The sequence below is a fragment of the Mycetomoellerius zeteki genome, unplaced genomic scaffold (assembly GCF_001594055.1).
Source record: "Mycetomoellerius zeteki isolate Tzet28-1 unplaced genomic scaffold, Tzet1.0 scaffold312, whole genome shotgun sequence".
Taxonomy (NCBI): Eukaryota; Metazoa; Arthropoda; class Insecta; order Hymenoptera; family Formicidae; genus Mycetomoellerius; species Mycetomoellerius zeteki.
In genome coordinates, this window is record NW_017257297.1 from 475,423 (window position 1) to 494,248 (window position 18,826).

Below are 18,826 nucleotides of genomic sequence, written 5' to 3' on the forward strand. Positions count from 1 at the left end.
AATAGCGCAAAAGCCGCACGAGTGGTATAAAGAATGTTTAAGCTTTATTTATGAATTTTCAGTCTCCATCTTTAAAACGCGTTATGCACCACGCAGTGCTTCGCACGTATATTCTTACGTATATATTTAAAAAATTATCAGGCAACGGGTTCATATTTAATAAAATTTTAATGCTAACACGTTCGTGTTTACATTATTAATAATTTATTGCATAAATACGAATATGCATATTTTATTACAGAAATATAACAAAGATCATTTATGTTATATTTATTTACAAGTTATTATTTTATCATTATTTTAGAACCGTTCTGCTGACAACCCCTTACCAACCAAATCATACAATGTTTAATATTTATTCAACATTTAAACATATTTAAAAATATCTTCTTCGAGCAAATTATCTGGAAACCGAAATCAAATGTGTTTCTCTCTATTATTCATCTTAAAGCTTATTTTTAGATTCCACATTTCCAGACTTTGAATGATACCCAGGTTTTAGAAATATCACGCAATTATCTTTGCCGTTATCGGTAAAAATTATGTTAACTTGCGTGTCGAGAATTACAATTCTGTTTTTTATCAGGGTCATCTTCTCGAATTCATGTGCAGTAATATCCGACTTATCGATTAATTGTTGTTCAAACAATTCAATTTCTTTCACATTAGGGTACATCGTATCTTCAGGCAAGAGAAACACGATGCCATCCTTCAATTGCACAGTTACCTAAAACATATTTATCAACAACACAATAAGATATTGCATATTTTTCTAATTATTTGTGTTGAAGATTATCCATCCCACAGAAACTTGCAGCAATATTGCTACATCGTTTGTAATTTTGCTGCAATATTGTTGGAACAATCCGTGCTGTGTGGGATGAAAAGCTTGCAGCAACATTACTGCGACGTTACTGCAATGTTACTGTAATATTGCTGAAAAGTTGCAACGTTACTGCAAACTTCTGCACTGTATCCCATACAGCACAGATTGTTTCAGCAATATTACAGCAACATTGCAAACGTTGCAGCAATGTTGCTGCAAGCTTTTGTGCTGCATACGAAATATTTAGCACTTCAACAATTCTAGCATTGGAACAATTCAGCTTACGTACCGATAAATACAGCTGCACGCCTATTTTATTCCGTTCCATGGCAATATCCAGGAGATTATCTATACTTTTAACTTTGGTGAACTTGGCAATCTCGTACTGTTGCGGCGGTGGAAATTCGACATTTGTCGAAAGAAGCTTCTCCGGAGAGAACCACTGAATTCAATTTTAATGATTAGTGTTTATGGGAGGATACGCGTTATCTACGGAGCTATTGTGCAAGTATCTCACTTGTAGATCCTCCATTTCTATAGCTTCATATTCAGCGTGTGGCATATGCGGCATGCAAACCAAGTAAAAAGCAGTGTCGAAACGTGTCTTGAACCTATACGTAGGTGTCAACCAATTGCTCCATTCATGCAGCGCCCACAAATCCGGATAACACTCCAATTTTTGACAGAGATTGAGAAATTCCGTCGCATCATTGTGGACTTTGTTCTTCCACATTTGCAGCTCACCCTCAGGAACTAAAAATTATCCGATAAATGTTACATTAGCTATAAATTTATTCATAATTCCTCACGTAATTTCTTACTTGATACGTGCTCGGCCCAACCAGAATGAGCATCGCCATCTTTGTTACGTCTGCATATTAGTATCCCGCATTCCTCGAAGGTCTCGCGAATCGCCGTAATGCGTAGCGAGATTTCTTTGAGCAACTCATTCTCTTTCGATTGAAAAATCTGCGGTCGCGACACGGTTTTTGGTACCAGAGATGCAAGCTTATCCTTGTCCAGACCGAAGGCACTGAAATGTTCGTACCATTTCAGATTGCTATCAGTTGGGTCCACTGCGCCACCCGGGAAGACGTACAACCCTGGCATGAAACTCGACTTTTGATGACGCTTCAAATATAGCAGCTTGTAATTGTGCTGAAATCATCAATTGCCTGTAGCCTCATCTAAAATGGCAAATTTAGTCATTCGCACTGGATTAATACATTAAAAACTGCTTTATATAAAGCATCTAAATACAGTCGCATAATATAGGTCGATAATTATAGTCTGTTATTTTAAAACGGTCTTAAATAATATCTTAAAATATCTCTAATACTACTCTGTGATTACTTGATTAGCTTATAACATTTTAAGACGATATTTTAAGACCATATTTAAAACAATCTTATTAACATTGACTATGAATTCTGGTTATAGACTGCTTCTCTTTTAGAAGACACTGTTGACACAAAAGTTGTTCTTTTTAACATTCAATGAATAACAAAGATAGAACAATATTTGTCGACTGTATCTCCTAAAAGCAAAGCAGCCATAAGGTCTATTTTTTTATTCTTGCACTAGAACTTTCTTTCTCGCTTTCGTTAAGTATCAAACATGCTTATTTCACTTTAAGTTTCAAAAGTGCATACTAGTTCGATTACAGAAAATAGACTTACTGTAATCAACTTTGATAATGAACCTGTACAACACAGATCATTCCAGCAATATTGTAGCAACATTGCATTGTTCCAATAATGTTGCAGTAGCATTGTAAACGTTACAATAATGTTGCTGCAAATTTATGTGTTGTATGGGAAATAATACAGGTAGATTCTATTCAATAATGTGACAATGGATGCTTTTCATTTGATGACACAAATCAATACATTTATACTTTTGTTATTCACTGAAAGTCAAGAGAAATAAAATGGTGCTTGTCTCGACTTGTCACTAAATGGAAAAAATCCTATATATTGGGTATTTAATCTTTTAAAATATTTATATGTTTTTACATTCAACTTTACTAATTTCACGTAACTTTTAGTATGCATTAATCCAGTACGAGTGATCAAATTCGCTGAACAATAAACCCATGAGGGTGCTTCTCGACAGACATATTTCAGATAGCAACGTGTCTGTCTTATTGACTGCGTTCAGCAGAGAAAGCAGCTTTGCAACTGTTGTAAAATTCTTCAATACGACTGGTTCTTGCTTTTGGTTCCTTACAGATCTAAACGTATAAACTAATCATATTGAAGAATTTTACAACAGTTGCAAAGCTGCTTTCTCTGCTGAACGCAGCCATTGCTGGCATGTTGCTTGCTAAGTATGCATTGCTAAGTATGTTGCTACCAGAATTGCAGTAACCGAATCCTCATTTGTTGGCAACTTGATGCCTTCACGATATGACAACTTTAAGTAGCAACTTGCCAACAACTTTAAAATCATCATCAAAATTCATATTATTGCCGTCATGTACGCTGCCATAATAATATGCAGCACACAATACAAGGTAACATTGATGCAGCTATCTTGCCGTTAAATAAACAATGCTAACAATACATATAATACACATTGTTGCCTGCATGTTGCTACAATGTCGGTATATTCGAAATCGTTGAAGACAAATTTACAGCAAGTTGCCAGCATCATAAGCAATCACAGATTTTTGCGATTTTGCTGAGATACGCTTTGCCATCTGACATATTCATCGATAGATAAAAACGAGTCACGTGTATACATTATGTTTTAGGGTCTGAGCACAAGGTTTATCGCAACACTTAAATTATAGACATAAGTGCAACGCACAAGTTTTGATGAATGTGGAATTTATGTACATTTATGTATCTTTTGATAGCATGCTACTATCAGCTATACAAATAAAACATACGCCAAAGTTTATGCGTTGCTTAGGTCCACAACATAAGTCTGACGTAATGTTAGGGCAATCCTTGTGCTCAGACCCTTACAAATTATAATCATAAATGAACAGTTCAACGTAAACATGTATATATCGTCAATCGAGATCTTTCTCATTCCACGCGCCGTGTCGCAATGTGGAGCAAGATGGAGCGAGAAAGTGTCGATCACGCGACTAGAATACACATGCATGTTGTTATTGTGTTGTATATGCACTTACGACTACAGGCGCCACCGCACGACCGTGTGTTTGTCCGTGACGTGCTGCTAATATCAAACTCGCCGCATTATACCAGGTCTTCATCTTTAAATGTATTAACCAAACGGAAATTTGCCTGCCAATAATCTTTCTGGGCTGTTAAATTATTAAGTGATCATGTATAATTCTGATAACGAAATTATTCACTTTGACGTTACTGCGTTATCGTTTATCTCAAAAACAAGCTGTGTAAATAATTATGTTGATAGCTATTATATATATGGTATTATTTATATGCCATATGTTGTGTTATACGTAAATTGTAACAACCGCTGATGTCAATCTTTTATTATTTATTACTCAGGTTGAGCATCAAATCGACACAATGAATTAGTTTCACTTGCTTGCTGTTGTATTTCCTAATTTTATTAATTGCGGTCCACAAACGCTTCGAAGCAGTTTTTGATTACTCAATTCGTAAAATTCTTTCTGATTGATCGCTCAAACCGCAGCTATTATCGTCTGCATTTATAATTGTATCAATAACACTACACTTCTGATAGTTTCTCGCACTCAATAATATTTATTGTTATATAACAGCTATCAATAATAATAAGCAACAATTATTACACAATACGATCGTCAAGTGAATTTTCCCGCTGACGAGTTGGGAAAAATCGTGCGGGAAAAATTATTTATTTGTATTTCAACGCTACAACTCTGCTGATGGTCCAAGTGCGCTGAATTTTCAAGAATTTGCGATCGGCCACAGCCACGTCACGGAAACAGCCACGTTTTAGCACAGTATGTAGCTACGTCTTCTTTGTGTCATCCGGCTTCCCCGTCGCCGCGATCATCAGCTCGTACAGCTGGTATACTTGCTCGTCTCGTAGCTTCTCGACGTCTTCTTCCTTCAGGTATCGCCCTAGCGGTTTTGCCGTATGAGGACCTCTCAACCCGAGCTGTTCGGCAAGAGATACTGCGTAATTCTGTGAAAAGGAATTACGAAGTCTATTTGCATTGCTAATTACATTTTTAACGGTCAAAATTTTTTATTCTCTTTTGGACCACGGCTTTTGTCTCGGGCTCGCACGCGCGAACATAACCTCAAATAACGCTCGCACGCGGTTGACGCGCTTTTACTTACAGTCCACTCGTGGAGGAAGATGATCGCCTCGCTCTCGACGCATTCCTTATGCCTCCGAAACTCATCGCGGACGTAACCGTCGCCCAAGGGTTGGACCTCGGCCGGTAGACCGCGATGTAACCTCAAAATTGTCTTATACAGCATCCGGACGCGCTGCACGTGCGTCCGGGAGGCCATGACCGTGTGATCACGTGTGATGCACGCGCTTGCGGACACAGCACTGCTGCTATATTCGTCAATTATTATCGATCTCGCTGTTTTTTATTCTATTGTTAATTAGACTGCCTGATCTCTCGTCATTGTCGAGATGAAATTTTCTATGATAATAATGATCGCGGATATGACGTGATTTTCCGAGAAAATTTGGCATCTGTCGGCGAAGGTGTCTCGTTGAAAATTAACTTTGACTGCCGGCTAAATCAATTCTAACAGAAAATTTTGAAAATATCCGCGCGACAGTAATATTTTAGCGAATTATAGCCATAAATTTCGAAAATTCCGTATTATTTGTATATAATAATTTAAATCGCCTTATAAACAGAGACTCTTGCATCTTAATAAACACCACGTAACATCATTTTATAATTTTCTACTCAACAATTGCAACTGTTACATTCAACATGTGTTTATTACCTTTATAGAAATTTAAGTACTGGCCTAATAATCTAAATATAAAACTAGTACTGGCCAATTAATCAATTATTTTGAGATTAAAAGATACTGTTAATTATATATAATATCTATACCTTCAATACTCAAAATAAGCGATTAACAATGATACTTTTAATACTTGACGTAAGTGATTAATTGGCCAGTACTAGTATTAAATATAAGTCCAAGGGAAACAAGAAAGCTAAAATAATATCAATATAACGTTATATATTGACCGATTATTGACCAAATTTATGTCGTTTTTCTGTCATGATTCAATCAATATGTCATTATTTTGATATATTATCATAACTTCTTTCTTGAGAGAGAGTATATTTATATTGCTGTATGGGAAATTACAATATTGATGTAATTCTTTATACAATATTGATGTTATTCTTTATAATTTCTAGTTATTAATTATTGAGAGAGGAAATTCGATGTTCGTTAGTATATATATTTTAGTAACAAATAAAAGAGAGTTTAATGCATGCATAAAATATATAAAATATAAAATATAAAAAAATATAAAATATTTTTTTCTTACATACATTTCTTTATTTGATTAGTAATTTAATTTATTTATAGATACCATAAAAGAAATAGACGCGTAGTGCACGTATTCTCTTATATAAAAATATCTACAGATCCTTACAAGTAAATTTAAGTACTTAAATACGATTACATGACGAAAATTAGACAATAGTAATAACACAATTGTTAACGTTTTGGTTTAATTTATGCATAGTGAGCAACCAGGTCCAATCCAAGAAAATGCAAATCGTTTTGCGCATACGATTAGAATATCGTTGTTTAATTAGAATATCGCTGGTGGTGTTTCTGCTCTCTTGCTTAGATTAGTTATCCTCGGGAGATCTGGCATCTTGAATTTGCTATAAATTATACATTTGTTAAATTTCCGCTTGTTCTACCACTGACGATCCAGGAACTTCTGAGGCACTTGGCGAATTTATATACTTTTGGATTGTTAATTAAGCTTCTTCAATCCCATGCGCTTAAAGCGAACAAGCAAAAAAAAGGAAAAAAAAACATTGTATAGTTTTCATACTTTACCATCCTTATTTTTGAATTTGTGCATTGCAAGCGAAAAATTTGTTTAAATATGTAATAAACTATTTCGTATCAAATACGAAATAGTTTTTATATTGAAATTATTATTGGTATGCATTAAAGAAATAATACCTCTGCTCATCCAAGCAAACGAACAGAAAATAAAAGCTGCAACATAAACTTTTGCACAATGTCTACAATAAAGCAGTAAGTCTTAAGAATCTAGGAATCTCTTAAAAATTAAAAAATATTTTTGGAATATCAAAATTGCAGTGATTAAGCATTTCAGAAATATTAAAAGTATCTATATAATATTTTGCTATAAATTTTTTTAAAAAAAGGAAACCACCCTAGGTGGTCAATTACCGTCATTGGCCTCCATCGTGGATTTCAGTCAGTGTATTTCACTCGTTAGACTTTTCACTTTTCATATCAATTAGGCATACTCGATCATATTAGGACTTGCGAAACTTAATTGTATGAAAATGGAAAAAGAAATTGAAAAAAGATATTTAGAGATGTTCCGCTAGTTTGATGTGAACTAACTCTAGAATTTTTCTGTAAAGAGACAGAGATTCGATTACGCTCTTCATAAAGCTTTGTAATGACTTCCAGCGTCGTAAATGCAACTTCGGGATGCTGCAAGATTCTTTGATATGCATCTTGGCAGAGAGGTAGATCGAGAATTGCGCGGTAAGATAAAACTTTCGTGAGATATGCAAATAGTTTTTTACCCGGTTTCTTCCTTCTCCGTACTTGGACCAGAATGTGACCTTACACGTAGACTTTTGCCCGGTCTGCTTGTTGAAGACCGAGCACGACGAGAATGGCGGCGAGTACAGATGCAGGGAGACCGCGGGATTCATCGCGCTTGGATTTTCGACGCGGTGCAAACCTAGTGAGTCTTTCGAACGGAAAAAAATATTGGAGATTATTTTAAAATATGTATACATACACAGAATTAAATTATTCACATAAATGATTTTATTTATAAATTAAAAGATTCACGCTCGAAATTTTGTTTTATGATTATTTTACGTTTACAAAAATGATCACAGCATGTTTTATAAAACTGTTCGGAATGGATTTTGGTCAAAATTATTCTATTTTCATTGAAAAAACGCAATAGAAATCTAGGAAATAATTGAACAATTTTGATTGGAATCCATTTCGAATAATAGAGCAGAAAGTATTCATACAGAGAACATACCTTTAAAAATAATTATTTTTCGAAAAAAAAGATTAATTAGCAATATATTAACAAAGAAAAAGATAGATCGTTTTTAAAATTATTTCCTAAAAAGTTGTGTAATAATTAAAATATATTATCTTAGTAATAAGCGTAAATGAAAAATTGTATTATTTGAACTGATAAAAAATATTCATTCAGTCGAGAAACTTAGTTTCTAATTTAATTTCATGAATACAGTTTATTTTTGCGAAACTTTTTTATTTATATTAGGACAGAACGTACTGTTAATAAATTGCTAATTAATGTTTAATTTCTACAAATAAAACTTTTTTTAAATCAAAATCTCCCCCGTACAAATATCTTTCACCAGACTCGATACTCGACTCGATAATAAAATAAGTTATATACAAAATGTTATTTTTTTTTTAGAAAGCTCCTCATTGAATATGTAAGACTTATCGTCTAGGATTTAATTTAAAAACAGTCATACCATTAATATAACAGATCTCATTCGTATCAAGCGTGTTCTTCTCAAGTTCCTTGAGTTCCTCCACATCATTTTTCATCTCCGATCCTTCGGGCCACGCGTACCTCGTCTAACAATAAAAAATAATTTGATATCTCAGTTTTACATCACAACGTATGTATGATACGTGGTCTAAAATGATTCCGAATAATTATTCGTAATTTCCGTACCTCGCATAATTTCCCCTGGAGCATTTTCATTACACAGTGCGAGTTGGCATGATCGTGTATGGCTGACCCATGACCTTCTCCCCAACACAATACCATGAGATTGAACCTACCATTCCCTTCGTCAACTAAGTTTCTGGTATATCTGCACATAAAACATCGAGCGTTACAATCTAATATTTTTCCTTCGAAAATGTTGTCCGACCGGTCAGAATTTTCTTATTCCGTTGCTTTCGGTCGGTACCTTTCGAAAATCTTGATGCACATTTCAAATACGTATATTCCTTAAACTTAAATTATTACGTGTGCAGATTTTATTCACATAGTGTATATATATATATATATATCAGGATTGGTAAACAACATGTCGTTTTAACGTGTTTTAAACAGTTTAAAACATGCTAAATTGATGTTTTTTATATATGTTTTAAATGTTTTTTTATAATACTGTTTAAAGCTTATTTGAAGCATTAAAAACATATTTAAGAAGAAACACAGTATATTTATTCTTAAAAAAAAACATTAGTCTTTACCCCCCCCCAACCCTGATATATATACACACACGTTCGACTAGGTAACATGTTTATAGATCTGTTGATCTATTGATTTGTCTTAATAAACAATATTTGTCGATTTAAATGTTAATTCTTTCTCTCTCTCTCTCTCTCTCTCTCATATCTGGATTTAAGTATTAATTCGAATCTATACTTCTTGTAGCACAAAAAGAATTAGTACAAAATTAGCTTTTAAACCGGTATAAATTTTACAGCTTAGAAATAAACTAGTCCTTTGAAAAATACATACTATAATACTATCAAAACTTAAATCAATTATAATACTTAACATGTTTTAGTTTTAGATCAGATTACGTGTTTAAATTATAGTACGATATAAAAAAATCATAGTAGGAGAAAATAAAGACAACTCATCTTCTCGAAAAGAACAATCATTTAAATCTAAATTAGTTCGAATTGGTTGTACGGTATTATTAAATAATTATCAACTTTTTGTAACATTTGATTAACAATTACCTCATCGTCCTAAAAAAACAAACATTATTTACGAAAAGCATTAATATAAAGTGCACGATTTATGAATCAGTGATCTGTGATTCCAGCAGTGAAATGTGAGATGCAGCAGAGCGAATATAATTTGAAAGTTCCAATGTTTCGCACAGCATACGTTTCGTCCGCGTTTTTTTTTTCCACGAATGTCATGCGATGTACAGATACCAATGTTCTCTGGATTGCGCAGAACGCAATCATGGAGAAAGGGAATATATGCATGGAAAGTACATACATATAACTAACTATATATATGTATATATGTGTATGTATATATATATATATATAAAACGTGTATCGGTCGATCGCCTCTGGATATTTATTTATCGCTGTTCTAATTTCCGGTACTAAATAATATCTTTAAATAACTAGATTTAATATCCGTTTAAGAAAAATATAATTTTTAAAATAATCAAGAGAGAGATTTACGTTAGCTTTATTTAATTCGATATTAATATTAACTATTAATTTTGCAAACGTTTTAATTAAAGAATGTCGTCTCATGCAAAGTATCAAGATATCTCCAAATCTCTCAGTTTAAATATATTTGAGTATTGATTTGAAACAGTGATATAAACGAATATTTTGTACGCTCGCAGGTACAAGTGTTCTTCATCGAATAAAAGTATGTGAATTAAAGTATTCAAAAAATCTAAAGCGCAAAAATCTAAAAAAATCTAAATATTGATATGTTCTATGTTTGTCTCAAAAATAAAACTTTCTAGATTTTAAAAACGTTCCATTTCTCATTTTTACAGAAAAACATTTCTTCTCGAGGTATCACTAAATTTATCATTAATTTGTTGATACGGTTTTCTGTATTGTCAACAATTTCTGTAATCACATTGTACATTCGCCTACAGATTGACGCTGAAAGCGTTGAACAATATGATAACCCGTTGAAATACGACGACAAAGATGTTTATCTTTCTAGTGACCTTTCGTAAGAACGATCTCAAAGTAGAAGGAATATTTGCCTGCCACACGGCATTACGTTCTACTTTGTGTTGACAGTAAAACCGGTAAACGTGCCCCGTAGTTTCCGTACTTTCCCGAGTCACGTGGATCTCCAGCTACTGCACACAGTAATTCCACCTGCGTCCAATGCGCTCGTTATGTCGCGAACTCGTAAACTTATTTTCGTTCCTCTTTACGGTTGCTTGCCTAATCAACAGCTATGCAACGTCTTCGACAATTAGCAAGACGTTAAACTAGTTGTCGTATTTCCGATGGCACTCGATAACATAACATATGACGAAAGAAATAAGAAAAACATTAAGAACCATTTGAGAAAAAACAAAAATTCTTGAATATCAGCAGAAATGTGTTTCTCGAATGCTTAAAACGTTTGAGTATTACATACAGTAATCTCTGTGCTAAGTAAACTCTTATCTGCGCTCTGAATATGAAAATACGAGTTGCATCGTCCAGTTCGTTGCAACATGTTCACGGAGATAACATTGTCGATAATGTCTAATAATTCTCTAGAACATTCTCTCTCTCTCTCTCTCTCTCTGTCCCCCTTATCGAACGATGAAGATATGTGATCGCGCGTAATATTGTAAGCTAATCCAGTTATCGTAATTATATATGTGTAATACGCACCCTGGTAAATAAAGCTGTGAAGAACAAGAGAATTTTCCTTTTGATTCGAAATTTATTTCCGTGCATTCTTAACTTTATGAAATAATTAATAAGATTGTTAATACAAATAATTTTAATCTGACACGAAGTATCTCGTTTGCCTTAAAAGTTTTCTGTTTCCTCAAATATTTCCTGATATCAACTTATTGTTAGCATTTCTTTTTACACTCTTGTCATACTCTCTTCGTAAACATGATGTTTTCTTTTTTGAAGACTGATATATTTTATTGCGTGTATTAGTTATCTATTATTTACGGTAGTCATGAGATTGATGAAGGAGAAAATGAAGCGATGACACAATTCTGCTAATATATCTAACGTATTTTTTTGTCCGACGATCATTAAATGGCAATCGTCTACTCCTACCACAGATACAAGTGGTAGTGGTGTTATGGGTCACTTCAGAACAAGGTTACCAAATTTTTTTTCACATTTTGAGGGGAGCATTAGAGAGAGATAGAACAAGCAAAGAACGGCCGATAACCCATTCTGAACTTCGCCAGATTAATTTCAATCCCAGATTCATTTAGATTAATTTTGCGTTGTTAGACATTCTATTTTCCATACGTCAAATATATTGAATAACAAAAATATTTATTACGAATAATAAGAATAAATAAAATATTTATTGTGCTTTCGTCTTTTAGTTATCAAGTACGTCGTCCACTGACGTATTTCTCCGAAATATCCCTAATTGATTATTACCGTTATGCGGTAATTTTATTTGCAATAGTGCTGTAATTATCAGTGTGTAATTAGCTGATAGTTAATGAAAACATTTCCGCACGCCACAATTCTCATCACGTTTTAACAAGTTGTGCAATTACATCAGATATATATTCTGTGGAATCGTGAATCGGGTATGCAAATCTTATCAATTGTCAGATTGAAAGCGATATAATTTTATTCTTGGTGCATAATAAAACAAACGTTATAGAAGAATTTTTAATTTCTTGTATTTCCGCGATTAATTGTTGAGTTTTTATCGTGCCGAAAATATTTTTCAATATTTATCACAGATGATTATATTACTGCTATACATTTTTCAACTATTTGCTATGTAGATTCAACTATTTTTTTCGTCATAATTTATGCATATTTGACACAATTATACATAAAGTGACGATAATCTTGTTATCTGTTGTGATAATATGTCTGTTGCATTTTATATTAAAAGATAAAATTTATATACTAAAAAATTTAAAAGACATACACAATAAATAAATAAAGACCCTAAACGCGGTTAAGCTGGATCTTTAGTGCTTAAATAATTCAGTGTGAGTTTATATACTGCATATTGGCTGGGTTCCAAATTTACTGCCAGCACTGAAAATGTGACGGTTTACGTTATGTGCACTATAGATTTTCAGTACAGACAGTCAATTTTGGAACATAGCCTTAATCTGGCAAATTACGCGCCGAATTTAATTTTCAGTCTTGAAACGCAATCCTAACAGAACTAAAGTAATATTACAAATTAAATTGACAAACAATTTAATAATAATATAATATTAATAGGCATCTTAGAAAAATCTTAATAATCCGATGTTGATATAAGCATCTTAAAAAAAAAATCCTGTAAATTATAATTTTGATAATAATTTTAATAATTAAATTCGGCGCACAATTTACAGGATTGGATATAAATGCATAAATTCACACCGAATTATTTAGGTATTAAAGATCCAGTTTGATCGTAAATGGTCTTTATTTCCTATTTGTTGTGAATTCATATTGTTTAAAAAAAAAGTAAATAAATAAACGTCAGATACCTGTATCTGTCAAACTTGGCAAATTTCTTCCATTCCGCAGGATTGCTCTTATAGCTTATCATCAGGTCCTGAACGTAATCGATATTCACATTATCCGTGTCGTAGGCCTCGTACAGCGCATCTATAAGTTCCCGCAGGGTGGAAACTTTCTTCCGCCGGAGTTTCTCCCCGTTGTCAACGAGGCGCGACGCTTTTTCGCACGGCATATCGTACAATCGATCCTTTCGGTTGCAAATCTCCATTTTTCAACCGGTATCTCGACACTTCAGCAATTCTATTCAATCGGCAAAAGTTTCTCTCTGCTTTCCCGCAGACACAGGAAGGGACGCGGCGATTGCACTACGAAGAAATACTCCAGCACCGGAAAAACCGTGAACGTTAAAACGGGAGCCTTGACTCGTTCCGTCAACTGACTCTGACTCGTAGAATACAGCGTGACTTCGAAAGCGAAGGGAAGACAAGAGATTTATACGAACGTCTTTAGCCTCTGTACGCCGAGCACTAACTGCGTGAACGTACTAATCCGTACTACCTCACTGTCTTTGCTCGCCTACAGCTGGTACCGGTCTAGTACAACGCGGGTACAGCATCTTATATGCAGTATAAGGTGCCCACTACTGGAGTAGGGGGGCTGGAGCTGATCGTCCGAGTAGCAAGATTTTGTGAACTTCTTTCTTCTACAGGCTGCTTTTCAGCTTTTGTCATTTTGTGAACTTCTTTACTGTACGGGATACTTTTCCACCTTTGTCAACGAAAAGAATAGAGCTGAATTTAGTATAGTTCTATAATTCGTGAAAAAGGAAACGCAGATAAAAAATGTATTCTCATGATTTTCTATTTTTATGGCTATCCCGTCGAGAGCTTTATTTCCCAAATAATTCAGCATTTACAGGATGTTACTGAAATGGTTGTTACTTTATATTTCTATTCTTTTTTACGAATTTTGACGATTGAATTCGACAACTACTATTTCTATGTATGTTTTTATATATGTAGGTATATGTTGCGACAGATTTGTAGATTATGTTTGTAGTATTTGTGGATGAAATCTTCTTTTTATGTATATATAAGAATAAGGAAAAAAATTTATGATTCTATTTGAAAAAAAAATATAATTTAATTTTAATTTTTTGTAAAAAAAAAATTAACAATTTTGGAAGTTTTCTTGCAATTAATTTTTCTCTAAAAGCCAACAAACTTTTGTTAGAAATATTTTATCGTCAATTGTCTCATTTGGAAGTATCTCAAAAATCATAGCGGCCGATTTAAAGAACACCTTGTATATAAAAAAAGCTTTTATATCTTGATACCTGATTTGTCCTTTTTGTATGTATAGTTACATCTATATTCATAGTACTGTGACTTTAATAGGTTGAAAATCCGGAAAACAAAACATACTGTCACACAGACAGATGACTTTTTAAGCAACATTTATGATTAGTCAAATTTTAAATGTTTATATTTAAAAGACTACTTTACGAAAAAAGTGGCTTTTTTACTTTCATTACTTAATTCTTCAAGTTTCACACTACAATAATATTACCCTCGAATTTCGGGACACGCTGTATATCTTAAAAAAGAAAAAATAAAGAGTCGATAAAGAGAAGTATAATAAATAAATATTTGTATTTATCGAATATTTCAGATGGTTCGGATTATAAAATACCAGACAAATGTATTCTAAATACATCATTACTCAAATTTCAGTATTCATTAATCGTTATCACGTCACGCGATAATTATTAAGATGACGCTAATTTGTGTTCGTGAGTTTCGAGGCTATTTACATTCTTTTCAATATACAAAGTATGTGTACAAGATATATATATATATATAGCTTCTCTGAGTTCTCTTATCTCTCTTATGACTCGATGAAATATTACTAGTCTTAGTTAGCAATTATTCAAGAACATTACGAAATTAGAAATCATGAAAACATCCTAATTATTTTAGCAACCTTAATAATAGATCGTATTCATAATATACGTATAATTATGACCAATTTATTCGTCGAAATATCATAGGTGCATATAATTCGCTTAAATCATAAAAATAATTTTTTATTATATATGGCACAGATTATTTATCTTTGTTATTCAGAGCACATACAAAAAATATTTGTTACCTACGACGGAAATTATTTATGAGGCAATCCAGGACTTGTTAATCCAGAATTGTTAATGCTATAAAACTGACAAGAGAGATATTTTTAGGAAAAGTTGCGAATAATATTTGCGAATTTTCCGTTTTGTTAGTTACAAAATCGAGCACGTGTGCATAATTTGCTTATAGCATGTTATTTATTTAATAAAATATAAAAATTAGATCGAGAATAATTAATGAAGATAAAAATAGAAATAACCTAGTAAATATCCTAAGTAATATATATTATTGGCGTAAAAATATTAACTAAAATATTTTTATTATTTTTCTGTGTTCTAAATACGTGAATTTTATGCAATAATACATCGCTGTTATATTTATTTGTTATTTGGTTCACCATTAATTGCAAGTACTATATAATTAAACGTCATTTACCTTCCTGTGTCTGTTTCTCGAATTGGTAAAATTCTTTTCGCCTTTGCTTTCATTCGGTGAATCATCGAATACCTGCACGGCTTTGGTTATTTTATAGTAATGCAACTGCAGCAAAGAATGCAATAAAGAAAGCAACAATAAGAAGTGTACATACGGGCCTTATTAGGCCTGGGCTTCTATTCTTGAAAAGAAACGTATACACAAAACTAAAGAAAATACTATGATAATATGCATAACGAATTTCCCTACTTTCTCGTAAACGTTTCTTTTCGTGAATAGAAGCCCTGCGATGAAACCAAGCGTACCGCTAATAGTAACATTCGCTTATTTACAAAATCTCTATCGTTCAAACTGATATAAATTAGATACCGACAATGTCATGTAAAAAAAAACGTTTGCAATTGAGATCCTCTAAATGTAATTTGTTTTACTTACGTGCAAGGCAAGCTCTTGCAGTAATAACATTTTGCCAGCGGTCTCTTACAATTGGATCTATCTTTCTTGTATCTGCACGGTGTTAATTTACAAACGCAACCAATATGTCGAATTGGTATCAATTTTTCAGTAGTGCTTTTACGCTCGTTTCTAGAATTCAGATTACACTTATAATTATTTGGTGACTTACTTTCAGATAACCTTTCTATTTTGGCGTGATTAAGCAACGATAGATACAAGAAATAAGCACAAAAGTTTAATACAATAAAAGTTTATTGCAGAAAAGCTTTAAACAATTATTTGCTACTAGTTAGGATGTTTATATAATATTAGAATAACTTGCTTATGTCGAGATCTATTACTTTTATGTCAATGCAAGTATTTATTTAAACGTGCTACTCAAAATTTTGATGGTTTTCATTTAAATATCATCAAGCAGCTCCGAATATACATTAGTTGGACAATTTCACGTAAATTTATTAATTTACTTTTAAATATTTGTTTAAAAAATTTAAGTTTGTGGGCATTAAACTATTTCTGGATATTTTATCGGTTCGATATTTTTTACTCACTCTGTAGAAAGAGATTATAAGGGAATTATTTATAACGTCAACCGTTAGTCAAGTTGCTAAAATAAGTATAATTATTAGAATAATAGCTTGAAGGATAAGAAATAATAAAGAACCATTTAAAATCTAATAACATGAAATTCTATGGTGGACCGTCTGAATATTTATATGTAGCATAAAAGTTACATAAGAATAAATAAAAAATTTTATTTTTAGTATTTCTCTGACACGTCTTTATGTAAATAAATGAAAAAGAGAAATCTGTTAGATAAAAAATTCTTTTATATACTTGAGACGATTTTCGGCTTTCCTTTCTTCCTTTCTCTTATCTTGATCGACCGGCAGTCCACAACAACAAGGATTTCTCCAGCATCGTGTGCAGCATACGGACTCGCTCATCTTCTGCTGCAGTTCATTCATCACTTCCGAGAAAACATTTAGCCGTTGATAAGATAGTTCCTCAGGATGTCCCTTTTTGCAGCATTGACATTCCTTAGTAGAATACGGCTCGAAATCTTCATAGTTTCTTTCGAAATATCGTCTGATTTCCCTCTTTGGTTTCCAGCTGGTGACGCAAATCGTTCGATTCTCATCCGGTCTTTTAGCAATCCGTTCAGAATCACGAGCGTGACCCTTGTCGCCTTGACAGTTGCAAACATCTGATGGCAATCCGCAATACAAGCACTTTCCGATTGGTGCTCTGCATGTACATTTGTCTTGAGGATTATCACAGTATAGACAAATCATTGTCCTCTTGCGATTGGCGGCTTCCTTGATCTTATGGCACTTTACTAAAGTGAATGTAGCACAGCAACATTGATTTCTTAGTTTACCGCAATTACTACACCTTTCTTGTGATCCACACCTGTCAAATATTTCGGGAAATTGTAACGAGAGATTTATAAAAATATGTATATTCTGAGTATTGCTTTTTGTCTCGGAATTATATAATTAAAAAGTATATCGAAATATCTAATTAATAAATATTCACTAATTTATATTTAATAAATGTATTTATCTAAAATCATACAATATTATAGAAAAAAATCTTATTATATCTTACTTGCATTTATCAATAATTCTTGAAAAATTGTCGCGTGTTGCACACCATTTACATCTACATTCTTCGTGAGAATGGCAACAAGTCGTGGTTTTTCTGCACTTGCGTTCTTTCCGCTTTTTTATACAATAATTTGTGCAGATTTGCGAGCTGATCTTTGAAGGTGATGCGCCATGAAATTTTGATTTATCAGTCTTCAAGCAATTCTTTAGATTTGATGTGCAGATACATTGCATGGTTAACAAACGACAATACGCACAGTAAATTTTGTTTTGTTCAAATCTATTGTTTTTGCAAGGACAATTATCAATAATATTATTGCACTGTGTGCATTTGACAATGGAATATAAATAATTATTCGAATTAAAAGGTAATTTGCGCGTATAAAAGGCAGATTTTTGCAATTCCTCTTCCAAAAAAATTCCGATTTCTTCTGTGGATAAGGTACACGGTCTTTCATACACTTGGCAATCGAGCGCGAACAACCATTCGAATCAGAAGGTAAACCGCATTTACAAAGAATAAGATTTTGAAATTTTTCTTCTGGTTTTTTCTGCGGGCAAGCGACATAAATCCTTGTTGTATCATTCAGAATATCATATTGGGAAACTCTATTTTCATCAGCAACATCTTTTGGAGCATCTTCGATTGCGGCAACATTCATTTCAGGCATAATTACAACATCCGTTTTTATTTCTTTCGCAACTTCCACACGTTCCTGCAAAGTTACTTTTTCTTCTGGGAATTCCTCTTGGTCGACATGAGTTTTTTCAGCAGATAGTACTTCAGGCTGTTGGGGTTTAGAATCAGTTGTCACTACAATTGGTAGAACATACGATCTCTTCGCCGCGATGACTCGTAGTAATTTAGGCATTGTTTGGTCTGTTCTTTGAATATCTATCTTCTTTTCTTTTTCAGGAATTATAAAATCAGTTACTAGGGCGATCGGTTTTGATCTCGCAAAAATTTTTCTAATAATTTCTACAAATAAAATTAACATAATGCCGCATCAAATTGATCAACAATACTTTTTATTCACATCA

At 33.0% G+C, this 18,826-nt stretch overlaps 4 protein-coding genes across 4 annotated transcripts; all 4 read right to left on the reverse strand.

Moving 5' to 3' along the window:
* Positions 1-266: 266 nt before the first annotated feature.
* Positions 267-4,646, reverse strand: LOC108724901 (nucleoside diphosphate-linked moiety X motif 19). The gene is made up of 6 exons (XM_018451600.1): positions 4,578-4,646; positions 3,969-4,103; positions 1,648-1,984; positions 1,344-1,579; positions 1,116-1,268; positions 267-727 (listed from the first exon to the last, which is right to left on the reverse strand). Exons 2-6 carry the CDS (start codon positions 4,050-4,052, stop codon positions 446-448), a joined length of 1,092 nt encoding a protein of 363 aa, XP_018307102.1. The 5' UTR covers positions 4,053-4,103; positions 4,578-4,646; the 3' UTR covers positions 267-445.
* Positions 4,647-4,741: 95 nt separating this feature from the next.
* Positions 4,742-5,529, reverse strand: Sdhaf3 (Succinate dehydrogenase assembly factor 3). The gene is made up of 2 exons (XM_018451603.1): positions 5,095-5,529; positions 4,742-4,936 (listed from the first exon to the last, which is right to left on the reverse strand). Exons 1-2 carry the CDS (start codon positions 5,269-5,271, stop codon positions 4,760-4,762), a joined length of 354 nt encoding a protein of 117 aa, XP_018307105.1. The 5' UTR covers positions 5,272-5,529; the 3' UTR covers positions 4,742-4,759.
* An 847-nt stretch (positions 5,530-6,376) lies between these two features.
* Positions 6,377-13,740, reverse strand: LOC108724903 (cysteine dioxygenase type 1). The gene is made up of 5 exons (XM_018451602.1): positions 13,182-13,740; positions 8,705-8,846; positions 8,499-8,604; positions 7,551-7,720; positions 6,377-6,638 (listed from the first exon to the last, which is right to left on the reverse strand). Exons 1-5 carry the CDS (start codon positions 13,421-13,423, stop codon positions 6,603-6,605), a joined length of 696 nt encoding a protein of 231 aa, XP_018307104.1. The 5' UTR covers positions 13,424-13,740; the 3' UTR covers positions 6,377-6,602.
* On the reverse strand, positions 13,735-18,031 carry LOC108724902 (uncharacterized). The gene is made up of 5 exons (XM_018451601.1): positions 17,787-18,031; positions 17,013-17,588; positions 16,155-16,304; positions 15,720-15,824; positions 13,735-13,923 (listed from the first exon to the last, which is right to left on the reverse strand). Exons 1-4 carry the CDS (start codon positions 18,017-18,019, stop codon positions 15,806-15,808), a joined length of 978 nt encoding a protein of 325 aa, XP_018307103.1. The 5' UTR covers positions 18,020-18,031; the 3' UTR covers positions 13,735-13,923; positions 15,720-15,805.
* Positions 18,032-18,826: the final 795 nt, after the last annotated feature.

Excerpts from the sequence above, each read along its gene's own strand:
- LOC108724901 (XM_018451600.1), bottom strand. The coding sequence starts at position 4,052 with ATGAAGACCTGGTATAATGCGGCGAGTTTGATATTAGCAGCACGTCAC. Across the intron at positions 1,985-3,968 it reads GTGCGGTGGCGCCTGTAGTC|CACAATTACAAGCTGCTATA; the intron begins GTAAGTGCATAT and ends TGATGATTTCAG. Across the intron at positions 728-1,115 it reads GCGTGCAGCTGTATTTATCG|GTAACTGTGCAATTGAAGGA; the intron begins GTACGTAAGCTG and ends AATATGTTTTAG.
- Sdhaf3 (XM_018451603.1), bottom strand. The coding sequence starts at position 5,271 with ATGGCCTCCCGGACGCACGTGCAGCGCGTCCGGATGCTGTATAAGACA. Across the intron at positions 4,937-5,094 it reads TCTTCCTCCACGAGTGGACT|AATTACGCAGTATCTCTTGC; the intron begins GTAAGTAAAAGC and ends TCCTTTTCACAG.
- LOC108724903 (XM_018451602.1), bottom strand. The coding sequence starts at position 13,423 with ATGGAGATTTGCAACCGAAAGGATCGATTGTACGATATGCCGTGCGAA. Across the intron at positions 8,847-13,181 it reads GCCAAGTTTGACAGATACAG|ATATACCAGAAACTTAGTTG; the intron begins GTATCTGACGTT and ends TTTTATGTGCAG. Across the intron at positions 7,721-8,498 it reads TGAGATCTGTTATATTAATG|ACTCACTAGGTTTGCACCGC; the intron begins GTATGACTGTTT and ends TCCGTTCGAAAG.
- LOC108724902 (XM_018451601.1), bottom strand. The coding sequence starts at position 18,019 with ATGCAATGTATCTGCACATCAAATCTAAAGAATTGCTTGAAGACTGAT. Across the intron at positions 17,589-17,786 it reads AGAATTATTGATAAATGCAA|GTGTGGATCACAAGAAAGGT; the intron begins GTAAGATATAAT and ends AATATTTGACAG. Across the intron at positions 16,305-17,012 it reads AAAGCCGAAAATCGTCTCAA|AAACGAGCGTAAAAGCACTA; the intron begins GTATATAAAAGA and ends TCTGAATTCTAG.